The 19,362-nt window shown below is 43.5% G+C and overlaps 1 protein-coding gene across 2 annotated transcripts in view; it reads left to right on the forward strand.

Annotated features, from left to right (window-relative positions):
- Nucleotides 1–19,362, forward strand: part of rps6ka1 (ribosomal protein S6 kinase a, polypeptide 1) — a gene marked incomplete at its 5' end in the record, with an annotated part of 95,041 nt that overhangs the window by 61,781 nt on the left and 13,898 nt on the right. For both annotated transcript variants that reach the window (XM_080750684.1, XM_080750683.1), the window contains 6 exons: nucleotides 11,090–11,206; nucleotides 13,417–13,498; nucleotides 14,839–14,919; nucleotides 16,011–16,090; nucleotides 16,827–16,933; nucleotides 18,226–18,263. In XM_080750684.1, coding sequence (XP_080606810.1) covers nucleotides 11,090–11,206; nucleotides 13,417–13,498; nucleotides 14,839–14,919; nucleotides 16,011–16,090; nucleotides 16,827–16,933; nucleotides 18,226–18,263 — 505 coding nt within the window. The remainder of the gene's footprint in view (nucleotides 1–11,089; nucleotides 11,207–13,416; nucleotides 13,499–14,838; nucleotides 14,920–16,010; nucleotides 16,091–16,826; nucleotides 16,934–18,225; nucleotides 18,264–19,362) is intronic.

The following is a 19,362-nucleotide window of genomic DNA, read 5'->3' on the forward strand; positions in this document are numbered from 1 at the left end:
CTGGGCTCCGAGCCCAGATGAACTCTGTCACTGTTCTCGTCTATTCATTCGCTGCCACTTTGCCCTTTAGTAGCTCAACTTCTCTCTCCCTCTCGCTCTCTCTCTCTCTAAGATGTTCATCCCCCCCATCTTTGTCAGTATCATCTCTGTCTAGGTTTCACCCTATCACACTGACCTTCTCTCTTTTATATCATACAAATGACTTCTGCAGCTGTCGCTCTTGTCCTTGATGGATCTTTCTGTTCCTCTTCTTGCCCCCTCTTTGGCAGCTCGATTTATGTCACGGGGAGGGGGGGGGGGGGGAGACATGGTAGGGGGGCTTTGAGCTCTGATGTGAGCATGTCCTTACTTGGATAAAACAACCAGACTCTCTCCGACTCCCTGGTGAACATGGTTATGCTATGTGATTGTGATGATGTCTAGACTGGCTGTAGAACGACACTGGCCCCGTGTGTTTGTCAAGGGGCATTACAATGACAGCCTCCTTCTTTTAGCAGCCATCAGAGAGATTGCTAAACTTAACCACAATGTGATGATCTCGCCTGTTTGGTACTGGCGTAGTTCTGCAATTCGTTTTCTTGCCTTTGTTTGACTTTTGTTCTTCAACCGGTTACGTTTTGTCCTTTTGACTTTGGAGCTCGCCCAGATGACATCCTGAAGGAAACTCCCTTCAGACAGCTGCGTCTCTCCCTCAGTAGGATACCAGCGCATTCTTGGCTCAAACCCTCTCCAAGCAGTAGAAAACATGCATAAGCATGCAGACACTTCTCTGCCACGAGAAATAATGTGTCATTCCATACAGAGGTTTACGCAATCGTACACAGCAGGAATCATCAGGTTTACACCAGTCACACACGGCAGAAGCAGCGTGTTTAATTTAACCAGAGGGTAAAAATGGATCCGCAAAGGGCCGACTCTGGAATCTACTGTGCACAGTGAGCCGAGTACCTACTGTAAGCTATTGTTGGACAGGAAATCAAACGGTCTGCACTCTGGCTTAAGCCTGCTTTATACTTGACATAACATACTTACTATAGCACCGGTGTCACGCCCCAAAAATGTTACAAGTTCACAACACGCTGTGAATGTGAACTGCAATTTCCGGTGCGTGATACAACGTGCTTCCAGTTCCCAGTATAAATCAGCCATTAGACTACAGTTGACTTCTAAGCCTGAAACTGCTGTCTCTGTCTTCCCTCTATTTTCCATCTCATTCTCTTTCCTCCCTCCTTCACCATCTTTACCATTTGCTATCTGTAGGAGACTTCCTAAGGAAACTGCCATTCTCCGGCACAACTTCTTAACATCCTCTCATCCAATCACTCTGCTGTTGTCGCTGATAAGCATTAAGGCCATTCATTTTAATACTTCCTCTTTTTCTTTACATGTGTGTGGTGAGTGGTGACTATATCTGTGTATCTAACGGGAAGCTGTGTATTGCACACAGCATGACTTGCCTAAAACATGCATGTGTGTGTGTGACACACAGTGACTGTCAGAGAGGGAGTCAGTGAGAGAGCAGCTTTAGTGTGACATGGAAAGCTGTAGACTCAGGCATGTGGAGGCACATATTCCGCACCAAAACCCGCATACCGGAGGAGGCAAGTTGGCCAATATTTGTGTATGTTCACGTTTTGTGTGTGTGTGTGTGTGTGTGTGTGTGTGTGTGGGGGGGGGGGTGGGGGGGGTGGGGGGTGCGTTGTTGAAGAGTTAGGGGCTAGGAATGTGATGGGAGCAATAGCATGGACTTGTGCGTGTGTGTGTGTGTGTGTGTGTTGTGATATTTTGGGATTGCCGGAGAGGAAGGGGTTTCCCCGGTGAGGGTGGATAAGGCTGGGTGCCTGTGAGGTGAGAGGAAACACACAGAGGTATCTTCTGCCTGTGACCTTCAGAGCACGTTATCGCGGGCTTCATCCCTGGGGCTTATTTCATTCAACTATCTTAGTTCTTCCAGTGTTTTTTTTTCTTCATGAACCTTTTTCTTAAAACTCCTACTTGCGGTAGCAACCCTGCAGTTCTCACAGTAAAGGCTCTTTTCCACCGGCAGCGATAACGATGACGATAACGATTTAAAAAAGTGGGTTTTCAATTGAAGTGGATCGGCAGCATCCACCAAACACCGATACAGACAACGATAGCCGACAACTACATCGTTAGGATCAACAACGATGTGGTTAAGATCACAGTGATATGGAACTGGGTCTCTGACAAACAGCTCGAGGTGCACTCTGAGCGAGCAGCTGTTAATTAGCGCCTCTTCACATTGATGTCCGATAACTTTATCGGACATCAATGTGAAGGCATAATTATCGCTGTGATATTTTATGGCTATCGTCATCGTTATCGCTGCCGGTGGAAAAGGGCCTTAAGACTGTGAATACGTCGTCAAACAACCATGTCGGCCAACAAAAAAGTTGCGTTAATGTAGGTTGAAAATATGTCATTTTTGACAGCCAACGTGTTCTTTTGAAAAGTAAGTGAAGGAGACTGCTTTGTTATTGTCAAATAGCTATAAAGTGTGATTTGTAATTTTTTCGTTTCAAGGCAGGATGTTTTGCTCACTGTGCAAAAGTGGTTTATTATAATGATCACCACGAGCACATTGTTCCCACTGACAAACTGGAAACATCACTTGCCATATCAGCATAATTACATTCAAAGTACTCTATTGAATGGCAATAATGCCTTAAAATTCTGCTCCGCATTGTTGCCTCAAGCTGTGAGCGGATCAGTGTTGAACCAACGAGAACACAAGAAATGACATCAGTCATTTCACAGAAGAGGAAGTGAAGGGAAGAGCAATTTCCTGTCACCAGTCGTTTTTTTTAGGGTCTTTTTCCTGTCACCAGTGTGGCATCACCATCCTGCTGGGTTCTAGCTGTGGGTTTGTGTGTGCTGTGCTCGCGTGTGTGCATGTAGAATTACAGAATGTGTGCATACTTACTGTAATGTACGTGCCCGTCTGTGTTACTGAGTTTGTCCTCTTTGCATTTGGACCATCTGCCTCTCGGTATATTGTCTTTTTATAACTGACCTGTTGACACACAACCAGACATTGGTCTGTCTGAATACCCACGTTATCCCCCACAGGACAGGTCCCATATCACCTGGGTGCAGAAGGACTTTGCCAGGGTTAGTGTCCAGGTAAGCATTCTGACCGCCCACACACCACCGCTACTTATCTGTAAGCTCCTCCTTGCTAAGCAAATACCATTCATCCAGCCCGGCCTCCTTGCTGCGGCATCTCCCGCGTTGCCCGATACTGTCAACACAGCACGGGTTGGCACCCGATGGCTTTCACAATAAGAGTCAAGGCAATCCATACCCTCTGGATAGGCTAAATGGTATTAGCTAGGGATGGGACAATAAGCGATATTATCCTTTGATAAAAACACTCGCGATAATCGTATCGTGGAGATTTAGTATATTGTGATATTATCCTCTCACTGGGATCAATTCACCTTTTTTTTACCGTGCTGCATATCCGGTACCAGATAAACCCTCTATAATTGGTAAAAGGTACTACTTATAATATATGTACTTGATTCAGTCTTTTTCTCACTCTTTCTCTAGATCTGCTATTGGCAAATGTTCCGCCCCAGGATAATGGCTTTTGATTATCGCGATAATATCGTAAATCGCGATTTATTTTGTCACAATAATCGTGATATGACATTTTCATATCGTCCCATCCCTATACAGTGTCATCCGGGTGGAAGATTTATTTTATGTGCCACATTTTGTTCTGCATGTCCTCGGGAAAATGCTCTCAGTAATCACCTGCTGGTTAACGTGGACCTTTTTCGGAGCTTGGACTGCATTGCAGCAGTGAAAAGAATATAGCGCTTTACTTTGTTCAGTCGGAAGGAGAGTTGACTCATAAGTCATGACTTCTTTTTCTTCTTTTTTCCAAGGTGTCTTTTATTAGTTTTTCAGATAATTTCCAACACCCCCTCCCCACCCGCCCCAGGGCCTCACTCCCACTGCACACCATGAAAACATGAACAGTTGTTCTAAAACATACTGATAACCCCACACCTATCCCTACAACTCAGACCTACTACACAGAGGAAAGAATAGGGAGTGGTGTGTATTGATCACTTGGCCAGAAGGTCCCTGGTTCAATCCCTGTTGTTGTAGTGTCCTTGAGCAAGACTCTGAAGCCGTCCATGAGGAGGTTGGTGCCTCACATGATTACCTCCCAATGTCAGTTTGTGAATGTGTAACATGTAGTAATGCGTACCAACATTATTATAGCACTGCGATGCGTGTGTTTGTGTGATTGTGTGATTGTGAATTTGTAAATGTGAAGTAAAAGGTCAGAACAGTCCAGTGAAAGGTGTGACCGAACCTTTCCTCCTTCCACATAGACATGGTTTCTGTTTGTTCGGAGAGTGTAATGCCATGAAATACTGAGTCTGAGATGGACCGAGGTATACAAACATAAACCAGCTCAGTGGCTCTTTGGTTAGAGTGTCTGTCTGCTCTGAGACTGGGTGGTTGGGGTTCAATCCCCGGCTGAGTCATACCAAAGACTACAAATCCTCACTGCTAGGCACATCAAGGCTAGGATTGGGGGTAAATCCATAAATCTGCCTCATGCTACGGAAACAGGGGATAGGCTCTGGCTCTGGAACCGTTCCTTTCCAAGGCTGCTTACTACTTTTACTATATAAACAGTAGGGAAATGCCGAATTGAAGGCAAGCGAAGGTAAGACTTGAATAACTTTAAGCCCGAGTTAAGGTCTTTGCACACTGCTGCGTTTTCCGGCCGAATATCGGGGAGTGAATTTCGGAACACTTAAATAAAAAAATCAACCTCATGTTATTTCAATCACGTTTGCACACTGCCGCCCGTTTCATATTTATTTTCTGACCAGGGTTGATTTTTTCCGATTTTCGCAACTGTTGCCACTGAGTCCCTTGTTCTCTCTCTCTTTCCTCTCTCTCTCCCATGGGCTCCGGATTTCGGATTTCCAAAACGCGATGAAAACATGCAGTGGAGTGTGCAACCAGCTTTATACTTGCACACCAGTGTTGTGCACCGACAATAACGGATCTACAAGCTCACAACGTGTCGCGATATGACCCATTGTGAGCAAACAAGCGTGGCGCTCTGGGCTGAGAGATACCGTAGTTTTAAGCTGAATGCTGGAGCTGAAACTAGAGGAGCAGGAAACCACCAGCTCTGCCACGGCAGTCGGCAGCGGATGAATCCTCAGGGCCTCCCTGCAATGTTGACACTGAGGGAGGTGGCATTTTGTTAGAGAAAGAAAGTGACACAGGATTACATTACATGTAGAGGCAAGACCCCACTCAGACATAAACATCAAACCTTATACTGCACTTAGTTAACCGAATTGCAAAGGGCACATCTTCACCAGAAATAGCCGATCTACAAGCTCACAAGGCACTGCAAAGCGACACATTGTAAGTAGGGTGACCAGATCCAAACTGTTCATTTGAGGGACAGAAGTACCACTTGTGTGGGACAATGTGGGACGGGCGGGCGGGGGGTTAATAGCAAAGTATTAGGTTGCTAATAAATGCTTTGATGTCATATTCGACCATAGGCCTAATACTGCCTATTCATTTGTTATTTACCCCCATATAGGGGATATTTCTCATGTTATTTTATTAACAGGCTTAAAAACATATCTTGCAGGGAAAAGAGACAATGAGAGAGGTTTACAATGGAATACTCTGCCATATAATGTATTCCAGTAGTCCAGTGTGGTCCAGTCTAGCTTGCTGTGAGCTCACGTTAAGAGCTTCAGCAACAATCAGCGCACCTATATCAACACCTGCCAGTCACAATGTGGGACAGAGTCTCAATTTGGGGGACACCTGTAAAGTCATGGAAATGTGGGACTGTCCCTCGCAAAGGGGGACATTTGGTCACCCTAATTGTAAGGGCATTGACATGATAAAATAATGATTGTGATTTAATTGTTTTTGGCATTGAACATTTTATTTGACTTTTGGGCTTCATAAACAAAAACTTGACCTGGCAAATATGAAAAATAGCCTAACGTAAATATACAAAGAACTGACTAACATATTTAACAATTTTGTACTTTCAAATAAAATAGTGGACATAGCTAATCTAAAAGCTCACAATGCGTCTAACGGTGACACATTGTGTGCTTGTAGATCTGCTGTTTCCACTATTATTATGTTTGACAATGTTGGAAACGATGTAACGTGGAAATAATTATGCCGATAATGCAAAATATATATGAGTATCTGAAATATTAGTGATTATTTTTTTGTTTATTAATTGTGACAGGCCTCCGCATTGTGAGCTTGTAGAGCGGCTATTTTCACTACATGTTGGGCCATCAATAGGGATGCTAGGGTTCAAGTGGTTTATTGGGAACACAGATCTATCTGTCACGTAATGTGACAATACAATTCATTCTCTTCTGTTTCTCCCTCCTGCTCTCTCTCTCTCTCTCTCTCTCTGTCCCTATCACTCTGTGTGTGTGGGCTTTCTGGGGTGCAGATTTGGCCGGGAGAGAATTAGCATGAGAGAGAGACAGAGACAGACCGAGAGAGAGAGAGAGAGAGAGAGAGAGAGAGAAACAGAGAGAGAGCATGCTCTTCCTCCTTCCTGCCTTGCTTCAGTTGCAGTTCACTTTCAGCTGCAGTCAGTCAGAGCTCAGAGGACAGACGGGGCTAACCACTGAAAGAGAGGAGAGTCAACCAAGAGAATGATGAGGAGGAGAAAGAGATGAAGTTGATAGGGGGGCCCCTGCAGAGAGAGTAGGCGATGAAAAGCCACAGAGATTGGGAGATACGGAAATAATTCTGAGAAAGAGAGATTCTTTATTCACTCTGTCTGCACAGTCCACAGGGCTCCAGCCCCGCTGTGACAGCAACAAGATATTATGTGCCTAACTTTCTATGTCAGGGGCGGGGGTGAGATTTGATGGAGCGAGGTATAGCGTGTTTCTGTTAGCATGTGTTTGCCATGGTGTGAAGATGGGTAGGATGTCCGAGCGGAGGGCTGGGTGAGGCCGAGATGGAGAAGGACAAGAGAAAGTTCAACTTGGCTCGTTTGCTAACTCTGTACCTGTTTAGGAAGCAGCAGGGCAAAGCTTTCGCTAGCAGCACCGCTAACAATAGCGACCACAACACTGCAGCAACAACAACAACAACAGACAGCTGTACTGATGATGATGATACAGACTCAACACCTCCCAACCGGATCCCCTGGACGGTAAAGTGATGTTGCACAGGGCAAATAAGGCGGGTAGCTTGATGAACCATTCACTATGCTGCAAGGAAGAGCTCATATTAATAATGATGCCGATGTTTTTAATTTCTTGAGTGGAAAAGGGTGGATTTTGGTTTCTCTTAATCCCTGCAAAATGAACGTGGGCAGATATCCCTGCATTATAGGCTTTCCTGTATTTTTATAATGAATACAGTATGTGACTAACCTTGTAGTGCAGTACATTGAGTATTTACTGGCATTATTTGTGCTGCAGGAAACCTGCACGTTGTGCATGTTCTGGTTTCCTGTTGTCAATCAACGCCTTGGTTCTAATGGCATAGGCTGTTGAGGTTGTGTGCAGGGGTGTCGCACCAAATTCTAGGCCTGGGTACAAGGATTCACTGCGGGCCCCCCATGAATGTATTTCATTAGACTGGGAACGCATTATTACGCATTATTTTGTGCTTTAACTATTGAAAAATAGCATATATACAAGCTCACAGTGCCGCGCTGTAAGCTTGTAGATCTGCTATTTTAGAAAAATCGTGAAAAGTCTTTTGAGAAAACCTATATTGCTATGTCAGTGGTGTGAAGGACCCCCAAAATGATATGTATTTGGCCACGGACCCCCATCTCAAAATATTTAGTTCCAGGGACCCCCCTGAAGAAAAATCTGAGTTACAAATGTTCGCTTAAAAATACATATATTCAAAGATTTACACACATTTTCACGACTTTTCAAAAATAGCAGATTTACAAGCTCGCAGCTAGCGCGGCACTCGGTGCTTGTATATCTGCTATTTTTGGGCCCTAGTAACTCAGTCCCACTTTTCCCCTCCCTTGTGACGCCCCTGGTTGTGTGGTTTATGGTACAATGCTTGTTACAGCTTCATTTGCCGTGGTTTAGGATGAACAGATGTCTGGCCTGTTAGTAGATCCCTCATAATAATTACACCCATTGTGGTTTCGTGTTTGAAGAGAGGATTAGGCTAGCGGGACCACTCTCCTGGATAATAGCCACTAATTATGAAATAAATCCTCGTTAATCACAGATTTAATGACAAGTTTGGAAAATGCCAGTCCCAGTCTCCCTGTGTAATTTTGATAAGCCTCACTGAGTGAAGGTAGCGAATTTATGTACTGAGTGCTAATTCATCCTCACTGTCGAGTTGGATCTACGTACTTATTATTTTATAGATGCACTGTGGCTATTGCATCACTCACACAGTATAAGCTGTATTAATACACTTCCATATTTTTTGAAGATGTCTGAAACTATCCGCTTGTATAATAAAGACAAGGCCCAAAATAGGGATGCCAGTTTGACAGTAATTAAAAGTATCCAAGCTTGTGATTAATCTCACAACTCCATTGGAACAGGTTGTTCTTTTTTATTTTTTCATTAAATGAAAATGAACGGTTTTGGACATAAAAGGTTTCCATCCGACGGCACAGTGATGATATGGTGTGCTCAAGGGATTGTGAGGATAATTGAAACGGTGTCCATTTGCACTCGGTGGGAGAATAGTCACACTGCAGCTATTTGACTATTTACACCCCTTTACCCCCTTTCCACCCAACCAGCTCAAAAAAAAAAAAAAAAAAAAAAGTGAAAGAAATTGCTTGTACCCACTGGCCTAACGGTCCAGGCACATACCACATAGGCTCTGATGCCTGACAGCGCAGGGCGGGTTTGAGACCCGATCCCGACGGCCTTTGCTGCATGTCAATCCCCATCTCCCTCTCTCTGTTTCCTGTCTACCAGTACCTACTGTACTATCAATAAAGGCAAATAAAACCCCATAAAATCTCCATATGTGGCAATAAAAGGGATTTGGTTCCCATGACTTTACACAGAGATCTCCGCACAGGGGTTGACACTAAGGTCTCAGAGGCACTTGCCCGTCGGGCAAGTACAGGTCATGTTCAACTTGCCCGAAGGTCATGTCCACTTGCCCGAAAAGTTAATTGTCCATTATAAAATGATACTGTAGTAGGTAAGATTTTAATTAACACTCAATTTAACACTTATTTCTTTACTTTCTGGGGCTGTGCAATAAAAAATGCCATACCTCAATACCTCCAAATCCAAATACCTACATATATGATTGAATATGGCTATGGTTTCACACTTGTTACATTCCACAGATCAGAAGACGCTCTGGCCTCGCTCAGGTGTTTAGACAGATATCTGGTGTTGTGTTCATAAACCGTTGCGTCCGTCCCCTCTCAAATGAGCACTTGCCCGGTCTGGCAACCTGAAAGCAAACTCCACCTGCCCGAAAGTTTTATTTACCTGCCGGGGGCTGCCTGCCGTATCTCCATATATCGGCATTAAAGGGATTTGGTTCCCCTGGCATCACAGGGATCTCCATATATGGCAATAAAACGGGAATTGGTTCCACTGACATCACAGGGATCTCCATATCTCCATATATGGGCATAAAAGGGACTTGATTCCCCTGGCATCACAGGGATCGCCATATATGGCAATAAAAGGGAACCATATCTCCATATATGGGCATAAAAGGGGTTTGGTTCCCCTGGCATCACAGGGATCTCCATATATGGCAATAAAGGGGATTTGGTTCCCCTGACATCACAGTGATGTCAGAGCGTGATGTCAGAGTGTGAGAGGTAAGATGTCAGAAATTTGGAGTTACAAGGTTTTTGTCAGACAGTGAGTCAAAATCTAATCTTTGATTCAGAAAAGTCGACATAAGATAAAATGCCAGTATGTTTTCTCTGCCGATTGGCATGGGTGAGCTAAAGGTTCATGCAGTGCAGCAGGTCAGGATGCCGTTTATGTACGTACAATGAATAATAGGCCAGGGGTCTTCAACATTTTCAGGCCAAGGACCCCTTAGTTGAGAGAGATGAAGCAGGGACCCACACAACCATAGTTACATATTTTCATTGTTTGACAGCACAATCATCAGTGTATTTTGGATCAAACACTGTTGGCAACTACCGATACACCTGGGTGATAATAGCATCTGCCTTGAAAAGGGAAAGAAAGCTAATATTCAGAGAGAGAGAGACTTGTTATGCATTGTTTTTGTTTTATGAGTTGAGTTGATGGACTGTTACTGTGTAGGCTGTGACCTAGGGGTTGTAAAAGTCAGCAGATTGGGTGTGACTCTGGCTTCTGACAGCTCCACCCTGTCAGAAGCCAGAAGTGGTGGCGTAAAAAAAAGCCTTGTAGGCTACAATACTGTATGTGTGTGCATTTCAGGTTATCTCTTGCAAACATAAAAAGTCCTACTATGTTATTACTTTTACTGTGTGTGTGTGTGTGTGTGTGTGTGTGTGTGTGTGTGTGTGTGTGTGTGTGTGTGTGTGTGTGTGTGTGTGTGTGTGTGTGTGTGTGTGTGTGTGTGTGTGTGTGTGTGATACCATAAAAGTATTGACAGTTTTGCACGAGTCAATGTGCGTCAAATTACAAGTATTAATAGTGTTTCCTGTCAGACCATTAAAAAGAACACTGACTGAGTTCCCCCAGCTGCCTCTCTCGCTCAATGCTCTCTCTCTCTCTCACATGCACGCACGCACACACACACACACACACACACACACACACACACACACACACACACACGCACACACACGCATTCTTCCTCTGTCGTGGACTTCTTTTCTGGTGCAGTTAGAGCAGGAGGCATCCTTGTGAAGGAAGTGCCTTTGTCACACTGAACAAACATCATCCTTGTAACAACATTTTTCTTCAATATATTTCACTGCAGTGCTGCTAATTCTTATCTCTTATGTCCTCAGAAACGCTTTACTTTGCGCTCCAATCTATGACTGCTGTTGAAATGATTGATTCATTGACTTTATTAAATGTCTCTCTTCCCCTCTCTCTCCCTCCAGGAGGATTCGGACATTAAAGAAATCAACATCACCCATGTGGTCAAAGAAGGATCAGAGAAGGCTGACGCCTCCCAGTTCGAACTGCTCAAAGTCCTGGGACAGGGCTCCTTTGGCAAGGTAACACACACACACACATTTTATTAGTTTATTCAATTTGCTTATGGGACATAAATATTATAGGTGCAGGTTACATTCACAATATCAAGACATTTGTACTCATGAAACAACAAGAATGTCACTTAGTACTCTGTGCACAAGCAGTAGTGATTCTGCCATATATGGGGACCACCAACCATAGTAAGACAGCACAACACAACACTTCGCCAGCCTTTTTACTGGGCCTCTGGACTAGGGATGGGACAATATAAAGATTTTATGTCACGATTATTGTGACCAGAGGAAAAAAATCGAAGATGAATTGATCCCAGTGCATGATGGAGGACGATTTCACGATAAATCTAAATCTCCGCAATATACGATTATCGTGAGTGTGTCCCAGGCTGGACCATCAGAGGAAAGGAAACAAAAGTTCTCAGTCTTGTACTGTGGCCCGGCGTCAGACAGCGTGGGTCGCTAGAAATCAAGCACATAGCCACAGGAGTTGCAATGTAAAACGCTCATAGTTAGAACGGGTGAGCAGTGTGGTTGTTGCTAGATGTTACAGAACAAACAACACTGGTGTCCATCGGCGTCGACAACGCACACACGCACACACGCACGCACACACACACACACACACACACACACACACACACACACACACACACACACACACACACACACACACACACACGAACATCTCTAGTTTGATTGTAACAACAACACACACACACACACACACACACACACACACACACACACACACACACACACACACATACGCGCACGTCTCTAGTTTGGTTGTAACAACAACTCTGCAGTCTGCACAGTCTGTTTTGACTTCCATGCAGGTGCTATCAAAATCAGCACAGAGATTCCCAATTAATGGCAAGTACCAGTAAGACGCCATGATTATACTGACAATATGCATTTGAATAATGGCAGGCAAATACAATATGAATACACGCCACTCGTCTCTTCCCCTCTATGTGGACACAGACTGCATAGGGCTCACAAACTAAAGTCAATGATTACTACAGTAATATAGAACATGATTATGGCCAGTGTTCTTGTGGTGAGTTGTCCCTTTTCATTTGGCTCACCTTTTTTGTCCAATTACTGTAGCACCAGTTGTACCCATGATTCCACTGCGGCATGTCAAACTTGGGAACCTATCAAGTACATAATAGATAAGCTTACTCTCCTCAAAACAGAGGTCTCTATTTTTGGCAAAGAGGTTTGGTGTAGAGGGGAAAAAGAGCGGACTAAGTACAGAGTGAAAGGTCGAGTTTATTAACCCTTCTTGTCCCTATCCCGAACAAGTCCGGGATATTTTCTATCCAATACAATATTTTATTTGCTATTTTACTTACCCTGAGCTGCTTGGACCAACGTGGGTGGTCCTGGCTCGTCCAGCGCTTACCAACGAGAGACGCTAGATGGTCAGACGATTTATTCCATTGAAAATGGTTTAAAATAAAGTTTAGAACCCCCCAAAAAAAACTCAATCTATACTGTCGGCGGCGCGACGTATTCCGGGGTGCCTATCCCGATCTAGTCCGGGATATTTAATAAAATGAATCAATTAATCGGAGGCCTCAACGAAGCCCCGGTCTAAATTTCCATCCATGCCCCGGGCCGAGACTCGGCCATCCACGGCCCGTAATCGGGCAACGCCGCCCATCGCGCCGCCGAATCCAATAATAAGTCACATCTTTGGAGAGGATTTTCTCTGAATTGTGTTCCCAGACCAACGACAACGTTTTTTTGCGACTGAAATAGCTTTAGATCGGGCTTCTAAAAAATAAAACAGCGAATGGCTAAGTGTTAGCTAACTTCCTCCTCTCGTCCCCCATAGCAGTGGCTGCAGTGAAAACAAAAGGCAGTACTGGCTTCTTCTACGGTAGCTAGAGCGAAGGCCTATACAGATATTTCTGGCACTCTAGCGGCCACTTGTGGCCCGGGGCACTGTATGAGTTAAGTATTGACGGTTCAAGTGGTTAAATATCTGAATACACAAATTGACATGAATCCCTATTACACTGATGATTATGCTGTCAAACAATGAAACTATATGGATGCTTCATCTCTCTCAACTAAGGGGTCCTTGGCCTGAAAACATTGAAGACCCCTGCACTACTCTGAATGCCTCACATCCTTCCTTTCTCAGAGTCACAGAATGTGTGTTTGTGTGTGTGCGCGCGCGCGTGTGCGTGCGTGTGTTGTAGGTGTTCCTGGTGCGAAAGGTGACCCCTCCTGATGACAACCAGCTCTATGCCATGAAGGTGCTCAAGAAGGCCACACTTAAAGGTACGCTACCCTGTGACACACCTGTTCACTATCAGTAATGGTGTTCCGTTCTGCATTCTGACCTCCCTGAACAACGGGCATGTAAAAAAAAGTCACTATGACAGGGGAACAACCGGACAAGTGCTCATTTGAGAGGGGACGCAACTGTCTATGAACACAACACCAGATATCTGTCTAAACACCTGAGCGAGGCCAGAGCGCCCTGTCTTATGGTCTGTGGAATGTAACAAGTGTGAAACCATAGCCATATTCAATCATATATGTAGGTATTTGGATCTGGAGGTATTGAGGTATGACATTTTTTATTGCACAGCCCCAGAAAGTAAAGACACCAGTGTCAATATGACAGGAAGGCACAACGCAATGGTGTCACACAGGGAGAATATCTACAAGCCTGCAGTGCGTTTTTGATCCACTAAAGCTATTCTCTGAAAATGTTTTTGCCAAAAAAATGTTTGAAAATGTTGAAAGAGGTTAAAGTTTGACTGATCCAAGTTAAGAACACTTTCGGTTTCTTGCTTTTGTGATGTTTAACCACATTGGCGAAGCACCCAGTTTCAGTTGAGAGGGCGTCTGCTCTTCCTGTGTGTGTGTGTGTGTGTGTGTGTGTGTGTGTGTGTGTGTGCGTGTGCGTGCGTGTGTGTAAAAGAGACCTAGATGTGGTCTGGCTGTTTGTGCGGCAGGCTGCCCAATGCCGGTGTTCCCATTCTGCTTACAGGTGCTGAGGTCTCCCAGGGAGGCTTTGATTCTGTAATAAACACCATGGGAACAGATTTGTTCACACAGTCATCAAGATGAAATGATGTGACTGCCATTATTTGCACACGTGAACAGTTGCATCAATTATCTCCACATCTGTGTTAAATAGCTCTATATTAGAGTGTTTGTTCAGTAACGAGAGAGTCCCCAGCTCTTTGGTAAAGGCCAGAGTTGTCATACAGTAAACTCATACAGAGCATGACAACTTCTTGCCTGCGGGTCGACTTTTAAAACGACATCGACTTTTAAGCAATTTTTAGCAATTTATTGGATATTTTTTGCTGAATAAATGGTCTTGCCTACCTTGTACGATGGTATCGAGTGACCGTGTAAAGTAAGGATTGGTTTGTGACGTCACCGCTAGCTCAGGCCTCCTCTGTGTAAAAACCAGACAAGTGAATGGGAAATGTACTTGTCCAAAGGACAGTGCCTCATTAATGTCAAGCTCTGCACACACACACACACACACACACACACACACACACACACACACACACACACACACACACACACACACACACACACACACACACACGCACATACATTATGGACACAAACTGACTGATTATCCCTCTCTACAGTGAGAGACCGATTGAGGACCAAGATGGAGAGGGACATCCTGGCAGATGTCAATCACCCATTCGTTGTCAAACTGCACTACGGTGAGTCAGCTGCTGATATACAAGCTCACCAGCTCGAGTTTGTAGATCTGCTATTTTTGAAAACTCATGACAATTTGTGCAAGTCTTTGAATACATTTGATCTGATTCTATCATATGTCTTCTAAATCCTTCTAAGGTTTTTTGAAAAACACAGTGATGCTCAAACTTTTTTATGTCAAGCCCCATAATTATATGTATTTGGCCGCAGACCCCCATCTCAAAATATGTAGTACCAGCCAGGGAACCCCCAGAAACAAAGATTTGACTTGCAAAAGATTGCTTAAAAAAAAATATGATTTTTCAAAAATAGCAGATCTACAAGCTCACCACAGGCTGTGTTGTGCTGTGTACCTCTGTACTCTCAACCTCCCTAAAGGATGCAGCTACTATGTTGTTATCTGTGATACCACCGCTCTACCCTAGGTGCTGCATACAGTACAGTGTACCACTCCCTATTTAGATTTCTTACTGGAGAAGATATATGAGTGCTGGCCATCTCTTGTTGAAAGGAGAGACCACCATCTATTTATTCATCTACAGTACACACATAAAGCCCTCCCACACATAATAACCTCCTACTGTGTCTCTCTCACTTTTCTTTTTGTCTTAAATAAACTGCCTTATCATCGCATACATTCCCAAGGTCAGTTACCCATACACAATATTTGCTCTTAATTGGATACTCATAGCTTTTGTCCAAACATCATGCCAATGTGTACACATTATCTCTGTAGTCCTGATCAAGACGGATCTGTGTGATTTTCCATATTCCATCTTGATCGGCTAAGATTGGCTTCCAAAGTTTGTAGGAGAAGCCCACAAAATGCCTCAAATCGTGAATCACGAGTCTTGATTGTCGTGAATCAGGCGGAGACCTGTGCTCCGAAGAACATATTTTTCTAGTTGTAATTGCTTTTATATTTATATTTTGTATCACAACGGGTTTTTCTTTTGTTGGACTTTGTTTGTTCTCTGGGAAAGAAAAAAAGGTTGAATGAAAGAATGATTCAGTTCAATAGCTTTGATCCCTGTTATGTTTTTGTTTGTGAATGTGTGTGTTTTTTTGTGTGTGAATGTATGCGTGTGTCTAGCTTTCCAGACAGAGGGGAAACTCTACCTTATCCTGGATTTCCTTCGAGGTGGAGATCTCTTCACCAGGCTGTCTAAGGAGGTGGGTCTCTTTGTTTTCCATGATGAGGAGGTAGAGTTTGTCATTTTGAATAAGGAATGTTAAGAGAATCAAGAGGGATTTTATCAAAATGTTTGATGGACATGTTCCGCAGAGACTGTGCTATCTCAAAAATACGACTTTCTGTGCTTCTATGTTATAAGTATCTATAACTCACGACTCCCGATCAAAACCCCTTTGATAATATTGTACATAATATAATGTGACTAGAAAATGAAAGTTAAATATCTCAAAACCCGCCGGACACAGCCACGCTGTAAAAAGATAGTCTGCATACTTTTATTACAGTAGCTCCCATTGTTTATCGCAGATGAACATTTGGATTCATCAGGATATACAGTAGTTGATAATAATAATTGTTATTGTCCCCAAAGGGAAATTTGTCTTCACAGTCTGTTCAAACAAAGAAACAACACATAACCATATAACAACACAAACATATCACAAAGACAGATCATCAGTACCCCACTATACACAGAAAAACCCTGTTAGCGACGGGGGCGATTGCTTAGCAGAGTGTTAAGTGCAGCAATGGTTGAGGGGACAAAACTCCTGCTAAACGGAACCTTGTACCATTTCTCCATGTATAGGTCCAAATGCACAACGTCGAGCTTGACAAGGAGTTTTTCAGGATAAATGCGACCTTCGGTCGCAATCAATAGTTGCTTATTTTGTCTCGGTATTGAATCTCTCTTCTATGTATATATCTGTATCCCAGGTGATGTTCACAGAGGAGGATGTGAAGTTTTATTTAGCAGAGCTCTTATTAGGACTGGACTTCCTCCATGGACTGGGAATTATCTACAGAGACCTCAAACCTGAAAAGTAAGTGAAAGCTTGCACTCTTGTGCACGCAAGCACGCACACACACTTGTTTGTATTGCAATACTTCAAAGGACATCAACATTTTAAGATGCTGATTATAGCAAATTTTGCTTTTTTGAACTCCAAGCCTAAAGCTCACAATAGCCGATCTATAAGCTGACAACACATTACAGTGTGACATCAATTTCTCTGTGGGCCCCAGGAAAATGGTCACTCAACAATGATTTATTTCTCAGATTCTACTGTGGGGAAATATGGCCCTCACAAGTTGAGTACAAGCTAGCCTAATCACAATTATTTTACATATATATTTTTTTGTATAATCGTCATGATCGTTTTCCATCAATCACAATTATTTGTGTCACAATTAATCGCCAGCTTAAATCTGTAATCGTGACAGCCCTAAAGCACAAGCATGCGCACACACACCTTGTGTGACTCATGTCCCACATACCCGTGGCTTGCACCCAAGGTGTGATATTACATGTGCATTACATCAGCAGGTTCATAACACCACCTTAAACCCACTAACCCGTTTTAGACCACACACAGGCTTCAGTGAGCTTCTCTCTCTGCAATGATTTATTTATTTTTTGGAGGAATGCAATGGATGGCAAAGGGAATAGAAATATGAAATATGCATGTTGCTGGCATTATGGAGGGAAAAAAAAGTCCATCCCAGCTGGAGCGCACTCTGGAAAAAAAAGCTTTGATGTGCCGTGTTTTTATTCAGAGTAATCTGATATCTGGTGCATTAACTGAGTACTTGAATAAAGAGTTTTTTTTTCTTCTTCCTCCGTTCTCTAATTCACTGCTTAGAACTGGTCAATTTATTCATTTTTTTATATTGAAGTAGATAGAAGATATTTTATTTATTGATTAATGAATTAACGTGTGTATTTATTTTTTATAGTTTGTGGAAGATATGCTAACAGTTTACAATAACCCACACAGACATAATACATAGCGGTTCCGAACATGGACCCTAGGTTTGATACAAGGTCACGGACCCACCCCTTGGTTTTTTAAATGGCAGATCTTAAAGCCCACAACATATTGCATCACGTGTGAGCAGTATTGTGTGTGTGTGTGTGTGTGTGTGTGTGTGTGTGTGTGTGTGTGTGTGTGTGTGTGTGTGTGTGTGTGTGTGTGTGTGTGTGTGTGTGTGTGTGTGTGTGTGTGTGTGTGTGTGTGTGTGTGTGTGTGTGTGTGTGTGTGTGTGTGTGTGAGATAAGAGATTGTTATTTATGTTTATCATTATTATGTAACATTACACCATGTTTGTGTTGTAGCATACTGCTGGACGAGGAGGGACATATAAAACTAACAGGTAAGTTCACTCTATCTCTCTCTCTCTCTCTCTCTCTCTCTCTCTCTCTCTCTCTCTCGGTGCGTCTGCTGGCCTACTGGTCTGGGCGCATACCACATAGGCATTGATGCCTGACGGCATCGCCGGTTTGATTCCCGATCCGGGCGACCTTTGCCGCATGTCACTCCCCTTCTCTTCCTCCATTTCCCGTCAGTCTACTGTCCTATCGAATAAAGGCATAAAAGCCCAAAAACAAATCTTAAAAAAAAAATCACTCTATCTCACTCCTTTGATCTCACTCTCTCTTTCATTCTTTGTGACTCTTGGACACACACACACACGCGCGCACACACACACACACACACACACACACACACACACACACACACACACACACACACACACACACACACACACACACACACACACACACACACGGCTCCTCCCTTGTTGACCTTCATCATTAGTCATTGTTGACAGTGTTATCGTTGCCCGTCCAGATATCTCTACAAGGGTTTGTATGTGTTCTTTCAGTTAATCATTAAACCCCATCTTATCCTCCTTTATATCATTACGGTACCTCTGGGCCTGCCACTGGAATCAATGTGGTCCGAAAGATTTCAAAGAGGCCATATCGCTGTTGTCTGGCAGAAACCTGGTATCTCCCAAGTTTAAACATGTTAAAGTAAAGCCCTGCTTCATCTTGCAAGACTGTTGCACAAAACTAGTGAAAATAGCTGATCTGCAAGCACACAACGCCTCGCACTGCAAGGCATTGTTTGCTTGTACTGTAGATCGGCTATTTTCACTAGTTTAAATCATTTTTAAAATGATAAATACAAAACGAACGGCTTTGGACATACATGGTTTCCACCCGACAACCACGATATGGAAAATGATATTGAGGTTCCAAAGCATAAATTCTCGCAAAACGCTTGACCATTAAGCAGCTAACTGCACTGCTGCAGTGCCATGCTCAGGGGCATCTTGGTAGTAGCAGAGAACATTACATGTTCACTGCCCTCAAACAATATTTTCCTTGCAGTTGCAATAAATCAGGCCAGCAACCACACGGTTGTTAAATCCTGGTTTTACAACCTGTAAGCCTGATATTGTATTT

Source organism: Nannobrachium achirus (assembly GCF_963921795.1).
Source record: "Nannobrachium achirus genome assembly, chromosome: 20".
Taxonomy (NCBI): Eukaryota; Metazoa; Chordata; class Actinopteri; order Myctophiformes; family Myctophidae; genus Nannobrachium; species Nannobrachium achirus.